Source organism: Acyrthosiphon pisum, chromosome A2, assembly GCF_005508785.2.
Source record: "Acyrthosiphon pisum isolate AL4f chromosome A2, pea_aphid_22Mar2018_4r6ur, whole genome shotgun sequence".
Lineage (NCBI taxonomy): Eukaryota > Metazoa > Arthropoda > Insecta > Hemiptera > Aphididae > Acyrthosiphon > Acyrthosiphon pisum.
Window position 1 is genome coordinate 14,540,470 of NC_042495.1, and position 19,350 is coordinate 14,559,819.

Genomic DNA, 19,350 nt, shown 5'->3' on the forward strand with positions numbered 1-19,350 from the left:
GTCCATTTGTAGATAAATATAGACATTTAAAATCAGTAACTTTAGAGGACATATGTTATTTGAGCACGTATGAGAAGTTGTTTTCCAAAAGTGTCACGTTCAAAATTAAATTTTAAATCTCTGTCATTTTTATGTTTCTATATTAGAATACTTCTAAGGTGGATTCCATAAACCAAAAATTAAATAACCTTGTATATGTGAAACACACAAAATAATAAGGATATTTTAATTATATACTCTTCATTAATATGCAGTATGCACACTGCACGTATTAATTAATAATATAGTATTAGGTATGTTGGGTTAAATTAATATTCCTGTTATCCACATATCAGTGTTCTTACCTTTAAATTAGTGGTAAAGAAAACCTAAGGGATGGACCTTAGGATCCTAAGGATAGGACTTCTTTAACATTGAACACCTGCACTATACATTTTGTATTGTATCTAATTGTACCTATAACTGTAATATTAATAACTTTGATATATTATATATATTTTATGCAGACAATACATGTAAGTAAATTTTATGTTTATTATTGTAACTGATTAGTTCTTATTTATTTTGAAACATAGTTTAGATGGGGGACGGTTAACGCTAAACTCAGATATTACTAAAATTAATTTTTTAACTTTTAAAATACATAAATATTCACTATCTCCACCTCGACAAACATACTCCGCATTTTTTATTCTATTTTGTGAATGTCTGTCTGAAGAAAACTTATTTTCATTATTCCGTTAAACTTGTTGCCAGTTGGTACAAATCACTTTAGAACAACATTATCAGTCTATCTAATCTTAATAATAGTGGCTAAACTATATTTGTTCTATTCCGTAAATCGTTTAGAATTTTTAAAAAAGGTGGTTACTAATTGTTATTTATTATATTATTTGATGTACTGCACATACCACATTTTACATGATTATGAAATGTTTGAATAACTTTTTATAGCAATATGAAAGACTATTTTTTTTCATAAAATCTATATTTCTTATTATATTAATGATATTATATAAATATGCGAATATTCCATGTTATGTCTATAATATTTATAAATTAATTAAATATATTAACATTTACAGTATTTGCATGTACGTATTGTTTATTTATTTTTAAAATGTAATAGTATATCTATGTTTTAACATTTTATGTTAAGTAGGTACTTTGCATAGAATTAGTCTTTTAAAATTTTAGTTTCTTATCTAAGCGAGAAAAGTATCTATACTAATACGTATAATATTATTACATGAATTTTTTTTTATTCCATGTTTGGGAACAGTAAAAATGTTCTTATTTCAACATTGAGTATGATTTTTAGTTGCGAATTTAATTCAATTTGTTATTATCTAATAAATTGAGTGTTCAAATAGTAACTATAACAATAACTCAAAATACTTTTGATGACTTAATAATGAAACTAATATTTACATAACGCCAGTTTACGAAAAGCTATTTTTGTTATTTTATTCTATAAGTAAAAACAATACAATTTTTATTTTTGTTTTAAAAACAAGAAACTGTTTTACAAAAGGTACTTATAATGAAGGTGTGAATGTTTGATGAGTGTAATATGGGTAGTGGACCGTAGTTGAAGTTGAAGTTATTAAGTGATACCACATCTGATCAAAAAATAAGAACCATAGAAATATGAATATTTAACATAATAAATTACATTCACAGGAATGTATTAAAATATATTTTGCATCTTTTTGAGCTATATGTAGATATTTTGATATTTGGATAAATTTAAATTTTGAATTTTGGAGGGGTACATCGTAATGTTAATATTTAATTTATAGATATAGAAAATACATTTCCCCACATTTCTAATTGTTTATAAGTATTGCTGTAGGTTGAATTAATTTTTACCGAAATCATGTTATCAACTTTAAGTCAATACAGACTTACCGTAGAAAAGTATGAACTGGTTCCTGGTTCATTATATAAATTCATAGGCAATACAAATTATAATTATTAATCTAAATACAATTTAAAAAAAATTCAACGTGTAAAGTAAAACATAACAATGAATGTTAAGGTTAAAATAACTACGATTAGTATTATTAAATAGGTAAAAATCAATTTTTTTGGATCATGTAAACAATTTTTAAGCTTTTTGACAGAGCATATACATTTTCTTATCAAAACTAACACAAAACAAAATTTAATTGACTGAATATTTATTTTGAGCAATTTATAAGGTTATGTGAAATTATGTAACAAATTTCTAAATCTGAGAGTTTTAAATTTTATGCATTTTTTATTATAATATAATTTGCACATTGTCGTGATTTTGATGAATTTCATAAAAATTTTAATTTTAAACGGTTATAAAAAAAAAATCGTGACTGTATTTTTGATATTTTTCAAAGTAGTAACTTATCATAAGAAACCTTTATTACATTAAAAATTTTTTTTAAACTTAAAATTATAACATACATTTTATCATAATTAATTATATTTTTTTATTCCAAAAATAAATATAATCACTTTATAATATTTAAATATCTATAACTAGCACAAAATAAGCCTAAATATTTTATCATGATGTAAGCGGTACCTCATGTAAATTACGTCATATCTAGTGAATGCTTAACTAATATTTGGTGAAAATTTCAAGTCTCTATGGGTATTTATTTTTGAACTAGGTGCAATAAAATGTTATACATTTTGTCAATAACTGATTATGCCTAAAAATCGAAATATTTCCTTATTTTTTTGTTTATCATGAATATTTTAAAAAGTATGGGGAATTTTCTTGTTTTACGACCCAAAAGTACCAATTAGATCAAATTGTCTACTATAAACCACCTTAAAAGTTGAAGAACGAGGCTTTTCTGCTATTAAACGTGTACAACATTGACAAGCGAATACTCTAACATAATTTTAGATCAATATATTTTTTACACTACTCAGAAATAAAAATACATAACTAACAAATTATAGAAAAAAAAAATTGACCAAATAACAGTTCTTAAAATATTGTATATAGTAAATAGTACATATTTATCAATTTATCTGTTTGATCCCAGTAACTGTAAATGTAGCTAACCACTATTCAGAAATCAAATCTTGTATAGTTCAATCAAAAACAATAAATTGTCAAATTATAAAAATAGTTTCCTTTTTTTTTTCATTAATAATATTTACGACAGTAAGCAAAATGTGATAATTTATGTTCATAATAACAATATATAATATGAGGAGGGTGGCCAGCCAGCGATGGAACCCAACGTGAAAATTTTTATATTATTTTATTAAGTCTCTTCAATATTTTATCTTGAGTCGATGGGTGGGATTTATGGGTTGAGTAATGGATGAAATTTGCGATATTAGTGAGTTTGTATGGGAAGGTAGTTTAGAATAGAAAGATTTGTAATGTTTGGTGGCTAATTGGTCGACTAATTCGATTTTTAGGTCAGAGTGTAGTGTGGAGTTCGATACAAACCAAGGTAGATGTTATCATTTGGAGAGTATTAGAGTAATCGACTTGAATGCTTGTGTAGTTCGAATTTGGGACGGCTTAGTACAGCCCCAAATTTGGATCACAATTATGCATTTATGCCCATATTGGTTGTAAACGAGATTTTTACATAATACGTTTGGTTTGAATTGAGTTTAGATTTTGAAATTAGACGGAGTAGAATATGTAGTCGGTTGTTGAGGGTTTTTCTTTTCAGTTTAATTTGGGTGCCCCAGGTTAGTCTTTTATCAAGCGTAATTCCGAGATATATTATATCACAAGATGATGACATTTGAGTGTCCTGAAAGTAAACAGGAGGAGGGTCTGTTTTTTAAAGTAAATGGTACATTAATAGATTTATTTTTATTCGCCACTTAGTTGCCCAGCGGTCAATGGAGTCTAAGTGGATTTGTAGAAGGTTGGATGTTTCGGGGTCACTACAAAATAATTTCCCACTGAATATTTTTAAATCATATTTCATAACGAACCCTAAGTTATCATGTTTTATGATTTATATTAATAACAATAACATAATGATTTATAATAATTTATTTTGCTAGATAACGAAAGTACGTAAATATTATGTTATTTCACTTGTACATATATTATGACACCGTATCATTTGGTGTAATTATCAAATACTCTTCTGTTTTTTTGTCGAATTGTTTGATTTTTAGGTTGAGAATATTTCGAAAATATATTGTTATAAATTATCAATATTTTTATATTTTATTTTATGTGCTAAAAATTAAAATAGAAAATATTTAATATAAAAACTAAAAATTATAAGTATTTGATTTTAAATAAAGATCCGTTGAGAAAGTATATTTCAAAACATTCCGTCCAAGTACTTTTTTAAAAAATATTTAAATACTTTTACTCAAGTTGATTGCAACAATACTGCTTATAATGGTCGTAATTTTGTATCTTCTAAATATTATTATAATTGACAGAGTGGAAATATAATATTGAAATCAATATGATGTATAATTATTTTTTGATTGCTGTCGTCACTTATGAATAATCTTAAAAAAATATATTATTAAGAAAATTATATCAATTATACATAAATTATCGCAAACGCTTGATTCTCTTCGTTAAATCATATTGAAATTCTTGGTAATGATATAATTTGTCGAAGAACAGCGATTAAGCCATCCCTATAATATTCTTAGAGCTATAATATTATTTATTAAATAATGAGTTTATTATTTTATTTTTAGATCAGATACGTACGTGCATATTGTATAATTTATTTTTATTTTTATTTATTAATTTGTTTTATTTTTTAATTCAGTTTATTGTGTGCCTTACAATTTATCTGATCATCATCATCCTCAAATTTTTACTTGTGTACTGAGTACCCGCTATTATAGAATGCATCCGTTTATTTAACAAGCCGTAACCCATTATTGGGCAAGACTATAAGGCTATCACTGTACAGTGAGACATAATATACACATTTTATATAAATTTGACTCTGCAGGGTTCTTGAACGATGAAAATCAATCAATTTACATTAAAAAATATATAATAATACTAATAATATTTTATTTTAATCGATTTCAATCGAAGGCTGTACAGTGTACATATAACTGAACTTTGAATATTTTTATTATTCTGTACATAATAGTTTACGGTAGGTCCATAATATCACATTAATTACAAACCATTATTATTATTATTATTATTATTTTTTTTTTATTTTAGTTGAAATAGGGAAAAGTACGTATATATTTGATTGATTAAATTTTGTATAAATTTTATTTATAACAATTTAGTTGCATTTTACACCATAAAAAATAATTTTTTTTCGTGCTTTTTTTAAAGATTTTTAGGTCATCAAGTTCCGGGTCCTAATTATTACACTATGTTAATAAATATTATAAAGATTCACGTTTGATAAAATCTATTGTTGCTTAAATACTGCCGTGTTTCCATAATTTTACATTTTCCTACCCAAGTACCAATTATAGACTCAATACTTACTTATTGTAAAACCAATAGATTCATGTCTTTCTATTTTTCTAATTTATTTTTAGGGTTAGCGTTCCTAACACATAATCAGATTTAGTGCATTACATTATTTACATTATGTCTTTTAAATTCATGTTAATGATTTGTTACATATGATGAATTGATGCACAGAAATTATAGCACTAATCAAGTATCTTATATAGTTGTCAACGTAAAAAAAAAAATACTAAAAAGAATGATGTTTAGTTTGTGGTTAAAATGTAGAAACAGAATTGTTTTTCATTTTTTGTTTTTAATTACAATTTTATTGATTCGTATTATTACTTGAAAAATATACGTACGTCATACATACGTAAGATAAGCCCTGTAGGATAACATTCAAATAAATATTGAGAATCAATGAAAATTGTATAATTGATGAATAATTTCTCAAAATTCATAAATATTCGATATTATAACTAACAGATAGTTATTATTATTTGAAATAGTTATGCCAATAACAATGGGAATTAATTGTCACAATGTAATTTATTTTTCAGAAATTTCAAGCAAATACGTAGATTATATGGAAGGAAGTATGTATAATTATTAATTAGTGTTGAGTAAAGTTGATTTTGTCTTGTTTGTGGGCTAAAAATTGCTCTTTATACATGTGGGTTTACAAATCGAGTTCTATTCGCTTTTGTGGAAGGGAAATCTAACGGAAACTCAAATACATCTAATACCAATTTATTTTGCAGAAGTCGTTAAAAACAGACAAGAATTTAATTTCTGTGCAGAAAAAATGGAATCGTACATGCAATTTTTTAAAGAAATTTTAGTGTAACAATTTTATTATAAATATAAATATGTTACCTATATATATATATTATAATACGAACTCTACCGTATGTACGACTAACTGCTGACCTATACATATTAGAAAACACACATAATTGTAACGGCTATGACAACACACACAATGTATTAGTAAGTCAGTTCATTGTGCACCTTTCAACTTCATCAAACAATACAATTACTGGACTCCGTAGGACTACGATACAGTCATATAGTATAATAGAACTCTAGTTGATATATTAGTGAGTATTAGTATTTGTAATTGATTAATAAATAATAAACCATAATTATAACTGAAATAGAATCCTAGTAATTTAAATATAGTTAAGATCGTGATATCTATATATCTGCCCCTGGCTACGGTATTTATGTCCATAGTCCATAGGATCCATACGATTCTCCCTGGATATCTTATATTTAACTGGTCGTTCCCCCGACCACGTTACATTAGCATTGAGAAAAGATTAAATAGTTTTAGTTTTATAATTTAAAGATAAATATAAATTAAACTGTGCAATACAATGCTTTATTTTTATTCTATAATTGCATCAACCTCAATTCACTCAACTAAATATACGTATGACTTGAATAATATTCAAACGTCAATCACTGACATGCGTGAATGTCATATCAAGTTTTCCATCATTAAAAATTAAGTATTTCGATAGGGAAACCACCCGATAACTATTTAAGGGCGGGGGTGGTGTATTATACCAACAAAAATGATTTCAAATGAAAACCCCCACGCCTAGTTATTTTAGCTTCTATAGTTAAATACCTTTGGATATGTTTTTCTAATAAAAACGCACCGGTTATGACTACGTAGGCAGGTACATAATGTGTAATCGACCTTACTTGATGAAAATCTAGCGAGAAATAACTCTTTTTTTCACATTTTGTATCTAATTCATAATCTCTTTTCAATGAGTTATCAACCAACTTTTTAGCAATCATAATAGTTTAGGAAAAAAATAAGAAAATAGTAATTTTTGGACTGTTCACGCAGACGTTTTTACATGGATTCAAATCGTTATACCGCTTGGGTGTGCTATCAAATCTCTCTCATTAATATTTTATACTGAAGCCAGCTAAACTGCCCACCTTACCTACTCATCGTTACTGAGTTACATTTTTAGTATTTTCCTATTTAACACGAATTCTTGAAGTTTTCAAAATTCAGGGTTTTTTCATTTCAATTACCATACTTACTTGATTGAAATTCAAGAAAGTAAAAAAAAAAACTATTTAATTATAATAGTTTAAAAAATAATTAAATTCAACCGAATTTCGTCGTTCAAAAAAAAAAGCTTACAAGGATAGGAACTTACAAACACGACGTATATAACACATTCCCGAATATTTTTACGATTTATTTATTTCGTTCACATATAACTACAGTACATATAAGTATACAATATATGACTCGTGTCTACATAATATTATTATTATAATATCCTTATATCATAAACATAGAGGCTCAGTAATATTTTTATTTATAAATAATATACAACGTAACGATAATAGTAGTTTTTACAAGCACGCGGCACCTAGCTGACGGGCACCAGTAGTATATTATTATTTTATTATTACATTATTATTAATTTTTTTTTTCACATCTAGACACATATATTTCATTAAAACACATACAGATCATAATATTTTATAAATTAATAACCGTTAAAGTATTATTAGTTATTATACGCTTAACTCTACATAATGTCGAACATTGACGCGAAACAATAATATATAATTTAATAAAACAAATACACTATAATATTATATAGTCGTCGTCGGGAATATTATTATTATTAATATTATGTATATTATATGGTTTATAATATTCAGTTCTGATATTCTAATCGTGCGTTTATAATATACCTATATATACTTGTATATGTATATTATAATAGAATACTCATTACAAATTAATAGGTCCGTCGTTATTCATCATTTAATTATCACAGTAAAAATAATAGTAATAATAATAAGAGAAGAGAATATATAGATCGTTACGATATTATAATATAATAATATATAGTTTATGCGGTTCAATTATATTGTAAACATATGAAAAATTAATAGAAAATAAAAAACGGGTCCCTAACGTGGCAAAATACGCGTTTGTTCGTTTAGAATGAACGGCGATAATAATCTGCTCACAAATCGGGTACTATAGTAATAATAATATCGGTAATAAAATATACTGTACACAAATATAGGTATTCCAGAGTATAAAAAAATCGGTTGGTTATAGAAATGTTTATATTGAAATATTGTTCGTGGATTGTCTTAAAACGATATAATATCATATTATTATGTATTACAATAAATATTATTGTTACACATATGCCTATATATTACACTAAGGGTAGGAGGCGAAAAGCGTATCGTTTTCGGTAAAAACAAAAAGAAACACGCGTTTGAGCTCTGCGCAGTCTGTACCACATTTACATATTATATAGTACATATTAATATAAAATTATTGTATTTATATATAATATATAATATTATAATGTACGTATATTATTAAAACAATGAGCTGGATTTGTTTCCGGCCAAAACGTGTGATGTGTGTCTATAACGAAACGTAAAATAAACTAATTTACATAAATAAAATAGAATCTATCACAACAACATCTCGATATATAAAAGAAAAAAAAATAATAAACAAAAAGGAACTATATCATAAAATTAATACCAATCGAGTTTACAAATAAATAACAATTAATTATGTACATTGTTTTTACAAGAACACAGTTTAAAAGAAATCGATTACGCATTGTACATATACCTACTAAATTAGCGTACATCGGTAAATAACGAAAAAAAAAGATTTATACACAATACGATTTTGATTATTCATAATCATATTTACAATTAATATTCGTATAATGCATGGGGGAATATTAAGTTGTATAAAACTACGCATAACGATAGGGTAAAAAAATTTTTTCGGGCCAACGTTTTTCATAATAATATGTACAAAAAGGATTTGAGGGGTTTACTCGAAACGTTTTGATTTGTTCGGTTGCTTTTTTTTATTTCGACTGTGAAACGCCGAATTGACTTTTGACGATTTTCGGGCGGTCTTCAACAAACCGTCACCATCGCTGTGGAGGTTGTCGCGGGCAAGTGCAACTAACCGATGACCTGTGAATCGCATAATTCATAAAATCACATTATTACATGGTTTATTGTTTTCTTCAGGTATTTAATACATACAAAGCACCTAATCGGTTTAACAGGATGCCACGCCACATATCCATTTATTTTTTATGTAAGACTGTTTACGCGAAAAAGAACCGCTTTGTCTACATTCGTGGTTGCGGGAAATCAAATCATCGATTCGCGATAGAGGAAATAATATTTGCTGTGTCGGACGGTTTTTGTATCAAAAAGTTATTTTAAGTTTGAATAATATAAAAATAATGGATCTTAAGACAATAATAGCTGTTAGGCGCCACACTCGTTTAGGAGAACTTTATAGGTTCGACCAACAGAGAAAGTGTCGAATGTACCTCACCGTTGAGCGTAGGTCACTATAACGGATGTGATAAATTGAACTTCAAGTCGGTACGGTCTGTCAGGGTATATTTTTTTAAGGATATTTTATTTTAAATTAAATTGAACTTTTTTAGTGTGAAAAGTAGATTGGTCAGAGACGATTGTTTCTCCCTCAAACTTAAATTAGTACTGTACAATATTGTGCGAGTGTGAATGTTTGTCCAAAGTAGGTTTTTTAGTAGCTGATAACAAAGTTAGTATCGTACCTACACTACATTATAATAGTGTAGATCGTAGGCATAGGGCAGGTACGTGAACTTACAACGCTTCTGCTGGGCATGACTGGCATCATCACTTGCGTCCAACAGCCGTCGACGACGACGACGTCTGAAGCACAACCGGACAGGGTACGTCTGTCGCCTCGGCGTACAGACAAGACGATTCGCTGCACGAGCAACCGCTGCTGCAACTACCCTTGTCGTCAGCCCCATTGACATTGACTCCTCCGCCGCCGCCTTCGTCATCGTCATCGTCGCACCAACCGCGGTCCCGATGCCATTGTTCTGAAAACCACAATATCGTCATATTTAAATTTTTTAATATTCAAAAGTATATTATTATAACATTAGGTATATACTGCAAAGCTATATGCGACGATTTTTCGTGAGAGCAGGAAATGATTGATGGGGACCACCCCGAATCCTCTCATCGATGTCTGATGGAAACAACAACAGGCGTTTTTATCCGTCGCGGTTTATTATCGATGGTACGATATTTATTTATTTATTTATTATTCGCATATTATAACGATAATATTATATTATGCAGAAGGTACAGACTAATGCGAATGAATTTAACATTTTTTTCTCATTGAAATGTCTGATGCAGGTCTATTTAATATGCCATATACCTGAACAAATCCCGATAACTGAGAATGTATAATTCGAAAAACTAATGATTATCAGTTTAACCTAATTAAAGAACAGACATCATTTTGAAACCTCTCGAATTATTAATTTTGTCATGTCGGCATCCGTATTAATTCATAAAAATAGTTAAAATATATAGGTATCATGAATATTTATGATATATAATATATTATTATGTCGATACACGTGATGATGACGAAAGAAAACTAAAAAATATAATACCCACCACAAAAACAATTCGGTTTTATTCTTTATACCGTTCATCGGCAATAATTATAGTAGACAGTCGTGATTATACTCGAATTTTTATTTCATTGGTTTGGTTTTTAAACTAAATCTAACTATCGGTTCTAATTTGTAGTTTTTAATTTAAATACAACGCGATTAAACAAAAAGTATTAATAGTAACTTCGTCTTAACCAAAGATAATATATAATATGGACATTGGACATGCGATTTTTAACTTGACGTATTTATTTGTAAAGTTAACTGGAAAACGCTTGGTTATTACAATGGATAACTATAACTATGTTTTAAGTGATTAAGTTAATTATAAAACAACTATCCAGTTCAATTAAAAAGTTTAAAAAAAAATTGATTTAGCTTTAACTTTTTAACTATAGGTAGCTTCAGTAATTCCCACCTTTGATAATACGTGTGCGATTGTACGAGTAGTTTCGCATGGTATGTGCCCTTATATTATATTGGCGGTATAAAACGCACACGATGGTCGTAAAAGTAATTTTGGACGTTCGATTATCGCAATAATTCGAGGTCCTTTTTATCGTCTTTACGTTGTACACTTATACCGATGGTCTCTCGGGTACCGTTCATCGGGTCTCGGAAAACAATATACGCTCGTCTAATAACCGTATGTGTATAACGGCTTCCGGTATATATCGATATGTATTATACCGGACGATTCTTTTATCGCTAAGTGCGAACCAGACAATACCTCGGGAAATAAACCTCGTTATTATTATTTTAAACGTCGGAGAACATAATAAACTGCAGCTCTACGTTTTTTTACGCGGTTATTGTTATTTGTTCTTGAAATTTAAAAATTTCTCGTACATCCCGAGATCACTTTGAACATACGGGAAACAACGGATCCGGCGGGATAAGTTTATAGAAATCGCGTTTCGCCTCGACGTGCACAAACGAGACTATTATTATCATAGACATCATACGATATTATTGTTAATGGTATGGTAGTCATCTGCTGGAGAACTGACTAAATCGGGATTTGATGAATTTACCAACTTTCTTGTTGAACAAAAACTGATGCTGGTTGCCGAGCGAGAAGTTAATGGAACGGAACTGCCAAAAGCCTAGGGTGATCTGGTACTTAATCGAGTTATGAACTGGCCGTGGTCGCTGTGGATACACGATGCACAAGCGGGGACATAAATATAGTCCAGCAGTATGTGACCAAATAGGACAAACCATAAATCGTATTATCGTGGAAAGCCATGCGAGGAAATTTAGTGAGGACATCGAGGGGATTCGTGGAATAATACCGACAGAGGTAATATAATGGATCGATAGGGTATTAAGAAGTTCGCTTTTAACTTAATAACTTATTAAATAAGCCAGCACGTAGGCCTATTCCACTTAAATTATTTTCATAATATTATTGTTGATATTATATTACTTCCATTTTATTGTTATTGTTATTCATTTATTTATTACCACCGATCTAAGTAGGTAACCTACCACTTTCATAATACTGATAACATAGTTTTGTATATCGTTATTTATTCTACTGTTGTAATGTAGATTTGTTTAAAATTCATATTATAAGAATAAATAAATGGTAATCTCGTGTTTTTCGAAATTATTACATTTTATTTTTTTTAAAATTGGAAGTAACAAGGTGACTCGTAAGTATATTAGATTCTAAAAGAAGTCTGAATTCTTTTAAAAAAAACAGAATTAGATACTGAACGAAGTCCTTTTGTTTTCAAATGCCAAGGATTGAAACGGATTCTATCGGATACCCATCGTAACACGACGGACTACACAATATATTTTGGGTTATGGGGTGTGGGGCAAGAGGACAATTTTGGCGAACTCAAATACATATCGTGGATCCGGAATGCTTACCGGAATGATGTTTGTACGCGAGACCCGGCAGGGTGGACTGAACGCAACGGTCTATGCTGTTCCCCTCGGAACAGCAAGTGTTGTACTGCTGTGGCTGTTCGTCGGGCGTCCGTTTGTTGCACGGCGGTGGAGGTGGTGGCTGCTGCTGCTGTTGCGTCGGCTGATTGACGTGACCGTACAACAGTGACGCGCTCTCATATTCGTAATCGGAGTGCATGCGGTTCCGCGATGCTCCATATTTGTTAGACGATCGGTCAAGTCCCTGGCACGATGACACGTTGCACACGGAAGGATGAGACGAGTTCGGTACCTGTTTGCAACAACAACAACATTTATTTATTTATACATTTCGATATGAGGCGTGCGATGTGAATCTTGTGTTGCAGGAATGTAGCTCTGGAAAGCCAGAAACTACCCTTTTTGTATACATGGGACATCGTAGGGCACTGAATGTCTAAGACTACCACCACCGTTAACGGGACAAATACCGAAAATTGGTCAGAGCTATAGCGTTCGTTACAGTGAATCTTTAAGGATTTTAGTATTTAAACTATTTTTCTTATTGACCTATTTTTTTAGATATCTATTTGTTGTTTAACAAGTGTTCGAAGAATGATAGTTGAAATAGCTTAAAATTAAAAATTATTTTTTAATTTAGTTCTAAACTTGAGAGATTCTCATTTTACATTTTAATATAGAAACCAAAAGAATTGTTTTCAATTCTCAAATGACTCTTATAGTTATAGATTATGAAATAATTAAAATATGTTAAGACGTATAATAATAATAAATAATACTAGCTATTAAGGCGGTACCTACACTACATAACATATTTTAAATTATACAACAGTTTTAAAAATATGTTCTTTGTTTAATGTCAGATTGTTATTCAGTATTCTTAAATACAAATTACTTTTCAAATATTTAAAGCATAAAATATTTGTTTATACTTTAAAAAATATTGATAATTACAATAATATACTTAACTTTAAGTAACTCTATTTAGATTAAGAACATACCAGGCGACCATGGTCAAAACCGGTTTTCCTACGTAAATATGGTTTGATCTTATTGTGAATAGACTATAGTATGTATAATCTGTACGTTTTGTCTTTAAGAGAAAACAAAAATGTTAAGTAGTACTTTTGAAATTTACTGCATCTACTATGAGAAATTGTAAATATTTTTGACCAGAATGGAAGATATCTCATATAATAATAATTAAGTAGTATTTAAAAAAAAAAAATTGTGTATGGAAACATCATGATCGTTGTCTAAAACCATCATGATAGCAGTCATAAACGGGTAATATTTTATGAATGCTTAAAGACTAGAACATTATATCCCACGAAGATTAGGTGTGTAAGTCGAAAAATAAATTTATCTGGTAACAAATTTCGAAATTCACACCAAGTATTAATAAATTATTGTGGTATTGTGACTATAATAATGTGGTAACGAGCGGTTACCGGAGGTGGTTGTGTGGAAGGCGGTGGATTGAATCTGTGTTCGTTGCTCTGGTTGCCAGTGTAAATCCATGCGGGCGTATATCCATTACAACTACCGGCCAATGACTTGCTGGAGTGGATGTGTGACTGTTTCGGGAAACTTCCAGCGTGCATACGACGACTTGATTGAGGACTGCCACCGTTGGACTATATTATAAGGATAGAAAAAATAAATATATAAAATGTAAGTCACATTTTTTAAACAATCAATAAAAACTAAAAATACTTGATTCTGAGCAACACTCGGTTGAAAAATCAATATCTTAATTAAAAAAAAGAATTATTCAAAATCTGTTATTTTTCAATTTTGAATTCTATTCAATATAATATATCGGTAATATAAATAATTTAGTAAGAGTTTTAAGTCTCCCGCAGTCTTTTATTCGTATTTATCGAATTTTAATAAAAAGAAAACCAAAGTTGATTTTATGAAAGACGGTTATCGTAAATTGGAGCGTTGCACACGCATATTAAAATGGGAGAAACTAAAAAAAAAAACGACAGCGTTTAAGTATCAAATCAACATCAGTCTTCCTAATACCTGAAATCATCACAAACATAAAAATAAAACAGAATCTTAAAAGCACCAATCAGACGAACGTAATAAATCGTCCGTGAAATCGAGAGAGTGTGACGACGAACTAACTATAAGAGCACATACCTGAGACGTTTTCCGCATAGAATCTGTCGGCGGGTGTTGAGGGGGCGGTGGGAGGAACTCGTTCCAATTCGGGGGCGGCGCTTGATTGATCGGATAGATTGGCGGTTTCCGTTTGTGATTGTTGAAGTCCACATTTTCGTCTAAAAATTAAGAAAAAAGGGATTAGTTCATTGAATAAAAAATCAACATCGTGGTTTAGAGCTGTAAATGCTGATGTGCTTACCAAGGTAATGGTTGTTGGGTGCAGCCACTTGTTCGTGACAACGTTCGTGGCACGAACCGTTGGAGCTCAGTGTTTTGGTTTCAGACGAGCTGCTAGCGGCCCCAAAGAGATGCGTAGACTCCTATTAACATGTGATTGATAAAATACATAATTTAGAAAAATCTTTAGTTGTAACTGTTCACTATTGTAGATTTTGTAATTGTGAGGGTGTTTAAAGTTTAGAAATCAATGACACGTCATTCTATGTAAGTATTTTGGAAAATAACGATATTATATTGTATAATAATATTTATAATCAACACCTTTCTTACAAAGATTCTAGTTATGCCACTTGCATATACGCACTGGCATAAACAACACATGAAGTGGAAGTTTTTATGAGTGAAAATTCGTCGAATTTGCTGTATGGTGGTTTTAGAGGTATAACAATAAGGATAGTACAGCAATATATCACTAAACTGCGTCGAGACACGTTCTGAAAATATCGATCGTCGGTTCTAAGTGCTTATCGCACTTATCGCAGGGGCCTTCAAATTGTTTAGGCCGAGGGCCACCTGTTATATTTAAAAAAAATCTCACGAACCGCATTCGTAGTAAAAACACGTAGGTATTAACAGATTAAAAAATACATGGTACCTATTATGATCATAACGTATTCGCGGGCCAAGACAAAGTCAATAAGACGGCGATAATACCCCTCCACGCAGGTCTAACAGGTCTATACGAATACCTAAGTCCGTGTGCGATGGAAACTTACATTGCAATCGTCGCGGTTCAGCAGAGTAGTGGTGGCGTACGGTGTGGGGTTGGACATCATGTCTTTGCGGGGGTTGTAGAACGTCGACAAGTTTCGGGTGTCCACCTCGGCGTAGTCCGCGCAGGTCGTTTCCCTACCGATGCCGTTCAACAGTTTTGACTCGGGGTCCTTCTCCCCGTTGCGCCAACCACGGTCGATCCACAGGGCCTCCTTGCCGCCGGCGCTCAACATGCTCAATTGTGAAAGATCACCACTGACCACCGGTACTGCAATCATGGTACAACACATCGATTGCGGTATAACACGGGTGCACATTTTAATATACCGTGGTATATACGCGTATAATATTATGACGTATGGGTATGCATTACGCGGTTAAGCCGGGTTCACACTACACTGTGTCGTACGGTTTCGTGTTTTTATGTTTATACCAAAATGCAATACCAATGATATGAATATTGTACTTGATGATAACATAATATCGTGATTATTTTACACTACACGACACGACACGGTGTAGACGTGAACCCGGCTTAACAACCAAAGTTGCAACCGAAAAATTGACTATATAGTTCAACCCTTAAACCAATATGGTTGCCACCATATAATCACCTCACCCTCGCACGACGTGAATTCGGCTTAGGTAAGTACTAAACAATATCATTATATATTATTATGTTTACCGTTGAAGTGGCCCAACTGTTTGCCGGCGTTCTGCTTCCGTTTCAAGTACACGACGGTGACAATGACGCACGCCAACATGACGACCAGGGCCGCCAACACCACGATGACCCACGCCTCGCCGTTGGTAGTAGACGAATACGCTCTGGCCGGGTACGCCGGGTCCATGACGATGGGCACCGGGGCGCTGTAGGGCCCGTACCCGCTCCGGGTGTACGCCTGCACCCGGGCCGTGAAACTGCCGCCCACCGTCAAGTTGAGCAGAATCGTCGTAGTAGACGAGTTCAACAGCTCTTGTACGGCGGCCTTTGTGGCGTTGTTATTCTTCACTTGTATCTATTAGAAAACGCCATTTCAGTTAATTATACGTAGGTAGGTAGGTACAGGTTAGGTACAGGTATACCGGACACCAGATGTGTAATAACTATATTGTATAACTCGTGATCACACCCGTAATGTGCATCGTGTTGCGAAGAACACAGCTTAGAAGACTTGTTTATAATACTTGGGTATTTACCGAGTACCATTTTGGACATTCAAGAAATATTTGAAACCATAAATCACGAAATAATTACCAACAAATTTAACCATAGAAAAAAAAAGTTGAAATAATAACTTACTTTGTATCCCAACAGTGCGCCGTTGACGTGCTGCGGCGGAGGTGCCGACCACCGTATGAACGCGGTAGTGGCGTTTACCATACCAGTCTGTACGTCTTCTGGAGCCGCAGAAGGAACTGCAATGAAAACACACGAATATTGGATGTTTAACGAGAATTCGAAAATATAAGGTTGGGTTTAGCGTTAGGCGTGTTCACTCACCATCCTCGTTAGTTTGGACGACCATGGAGTTGGACGGTTGGCCTTCGACCGTCTTAAAGAACGGCACCAAAAAGAAATCGTACTTGTTGTACTTGCGGAGGTTGGCCAATGTGTAGGACTTGGGCTCACCGTTGTTCATCATCACCGTCATCATGTTATAGGTCTGCGAGCCGCCTGACAAGTCTCTGAACCGTACGTGAATACCTTCTACCCATTCGGCACTGCTCAATACCTAATGCATAAATGTAATAGAATGTGTTAGTCGTCTGTCGACAACATTTCGATATGAATCGGTACACATACATCCCATATGACTCGGACCGACGTAGACGATACCGCAAACAGTTCCTTGAAGTCTATGACTTTAGTACCGAGCCGTTCACGGGCTTCTTCCAGGGACTGCTGCGTGATGATCGTATTGGTCCCACCGGTTTTCACCATAGCGGACAACGCACTAGGCACGCTTAAGCCATGTGAGTTTTCGGCCCTCACCATGAACACGTACGACGTGTCCGGTTTTAGATTATCGACCTGAATACGAATACACACATATATTATAATATTATAATGTATAGGTATACAGCTTACAATACTTCAAATTTCGGGCTATGAAAACGGTGAGGATTGCGTAAAATATTCACACGATTTTCAGCAGATTTATGGCACGAAATTTGAAATACCGTCTGTACGGAGCGAGTCGGATACTTTCGGATTGGGAGCAGACTGGTATTAGTCAGGCACCGCGAAATATACTTACGACCATGGTGTTAGTTGATATGCGATGTGCGGCGACCACCCATCCGGTTTGCAGGTCCGAGCTGTAATACTCGAGCGTGTACCCGACGATCGGTGAAGCGCCAAGGTGTGGAGTGGGCGGGTGCCACGTGACCGTAACCGAGTTTCTGGTAACGTTTACAATGGTCGGCACTGATGGGGCGGCCGGGAACATGGCCGGGTCAGGTGCACGGTGTAGTCGTGTGCCCGGGGATTCTTCGACGCTAAGTGACGCCGACCAGGAAGTCTCACCGCTTTCCGAAGAAGCAGTGCACGTGTACAGACCAGAATCAGATACTTCGAGTTCTAAAAGGCACACGCAGATGAGTCATATTTCGATCATAACAACCGTTTATTATACAGTAGGCTTAGCGTATCTGGAGTTTACCATTTTTTGTCATCATACGTAGGAGTGTAGAAAATGAAAACTTCGATAGAAATTTACACGCAAAAGTATTTTTATTAATTTTTACTTCCACAAAAAGCACGTTAAATAATAAATTATGCATGCTAACTTCGAGTACGAGATGCTGATTACACAGTACCTAAACCTACCATAATATATAAGTATCAAACGAGTCATAATTATTTTAAAGATTCAATTTGAACAACACAAAAAACTAAGTTTTCAGAAAGAAAAATACAGTATTTGGTTTTGCTTTTAGTGACATAGTTAAATATATAATTATTAAATACAACTGACGATTTTAGTTTGCTTATTTTGCATATCAAAAGAATTCTGAAACGAGGGACTTTTTCAAATGATATGATAAATAATACGCTAATATAATCAGACTTGACGGTATTTCTGCTTTTACACTTAATCTTTATTAAGAAAAACAAATTTAAAAAGAATTCAGATTTCAGTTCAAAGGTACCTACGACAAAAAGTTATTTCTTCTCCTTTAGAATTTCGAAGAAAAGTATAGGTATATGCTATATAGTAAAAGCTGAGTAAATAATAATAATAATAATAAAATAATAATATTATTTTATTATTTATTTATACGAGTTCAAAAATAAAGTACCTATAGAGTAGCTACTATATAAAAAAGAGCTTTTTCTTTTGTGTTTAAAGTAATAATAAATAAAAGAAAATTTTCAAT

General features: G+C 32.0%; 1 protein-coding gene and 1 long non-coding RNA gene across 2 annotated transcripts in view; one reads left to right on the forward strand and one right to left on the reverse strand.

The window, feature by feature from the left end:
* Window positions 1-1,079: 1,079 nt before the first annotated feature.
* Window positions 1,080-6,581, forward strand: LOC100570819. The gene is made up of 6 exons (XR_510761.3): window positions 1,080-1,094; window positions 4,027-4,035; window positions 4,690-4,698; window positions 5,177-5,191; window positions 5,983-6,018; window positions 6,184-6,581. It is a non-coding gene; the product is annotated as an uncharacterized LOC100570819 (long non-coding RNA).
* A 1,765-nt stretch (window positions 6,582-8,346) lies between these two features.
* Window positions 8,347-19,350, reverse strand: part of LOC100168389 (roundabout homolog 2) — a 219,235-nt gene continuing 208,231 nt past the window's right edge. Inside the window, exons 8-19 of the mRNA XM_029490435.1 lie at window positions 18,228-18,550; window positions 17,774-18,001; window positions 17,471-17,702; window positions 17,270-17,385; window positions 16,652-16,985; window positions 15,969-16,234; window positions 15,212-15,332; window positions 14,989-15,128; window positions 14,289-14,474; window positions 12,820-13,129; window positions 10,107-10,347; window positions 8,347-9,430 (exon numbers count right to left, since the gene is read on the reverse strand). Of these exons, the coding sequence (XP_029346295.1) occupies window positions 10,136-10,347; window positions 12,820-13,129; window positions 14,289-14,474; window positions 14,989-15,128; window positions 15,212-15,332; window positions 15,969-16,234; window positions 16,652-16,985; window positions 17,270-17,385; window positions 17,471-17,702; window positions 17,774-18,001; window positions 18,228-18,550 (2,468 nt within the window). The 3' untranslated portion in view covers window positions 8,347-9,430; window positions 10,107-10,135. The remainder of the gene's footprint in view (window positions 9,431-10,106; window positions 10,348-12,819; window positions 13,130-14,288; window positions 14,475-14,988; window positions 15,129-15,211; window positions 15,333-15,968; window positions 16,235-16,651; window positions 16,986-17,269; window positions 17,386-17,470; window positions 17,703-17,773; window positions 18,002-18,227; window positions 18,551-19,350) is intronic.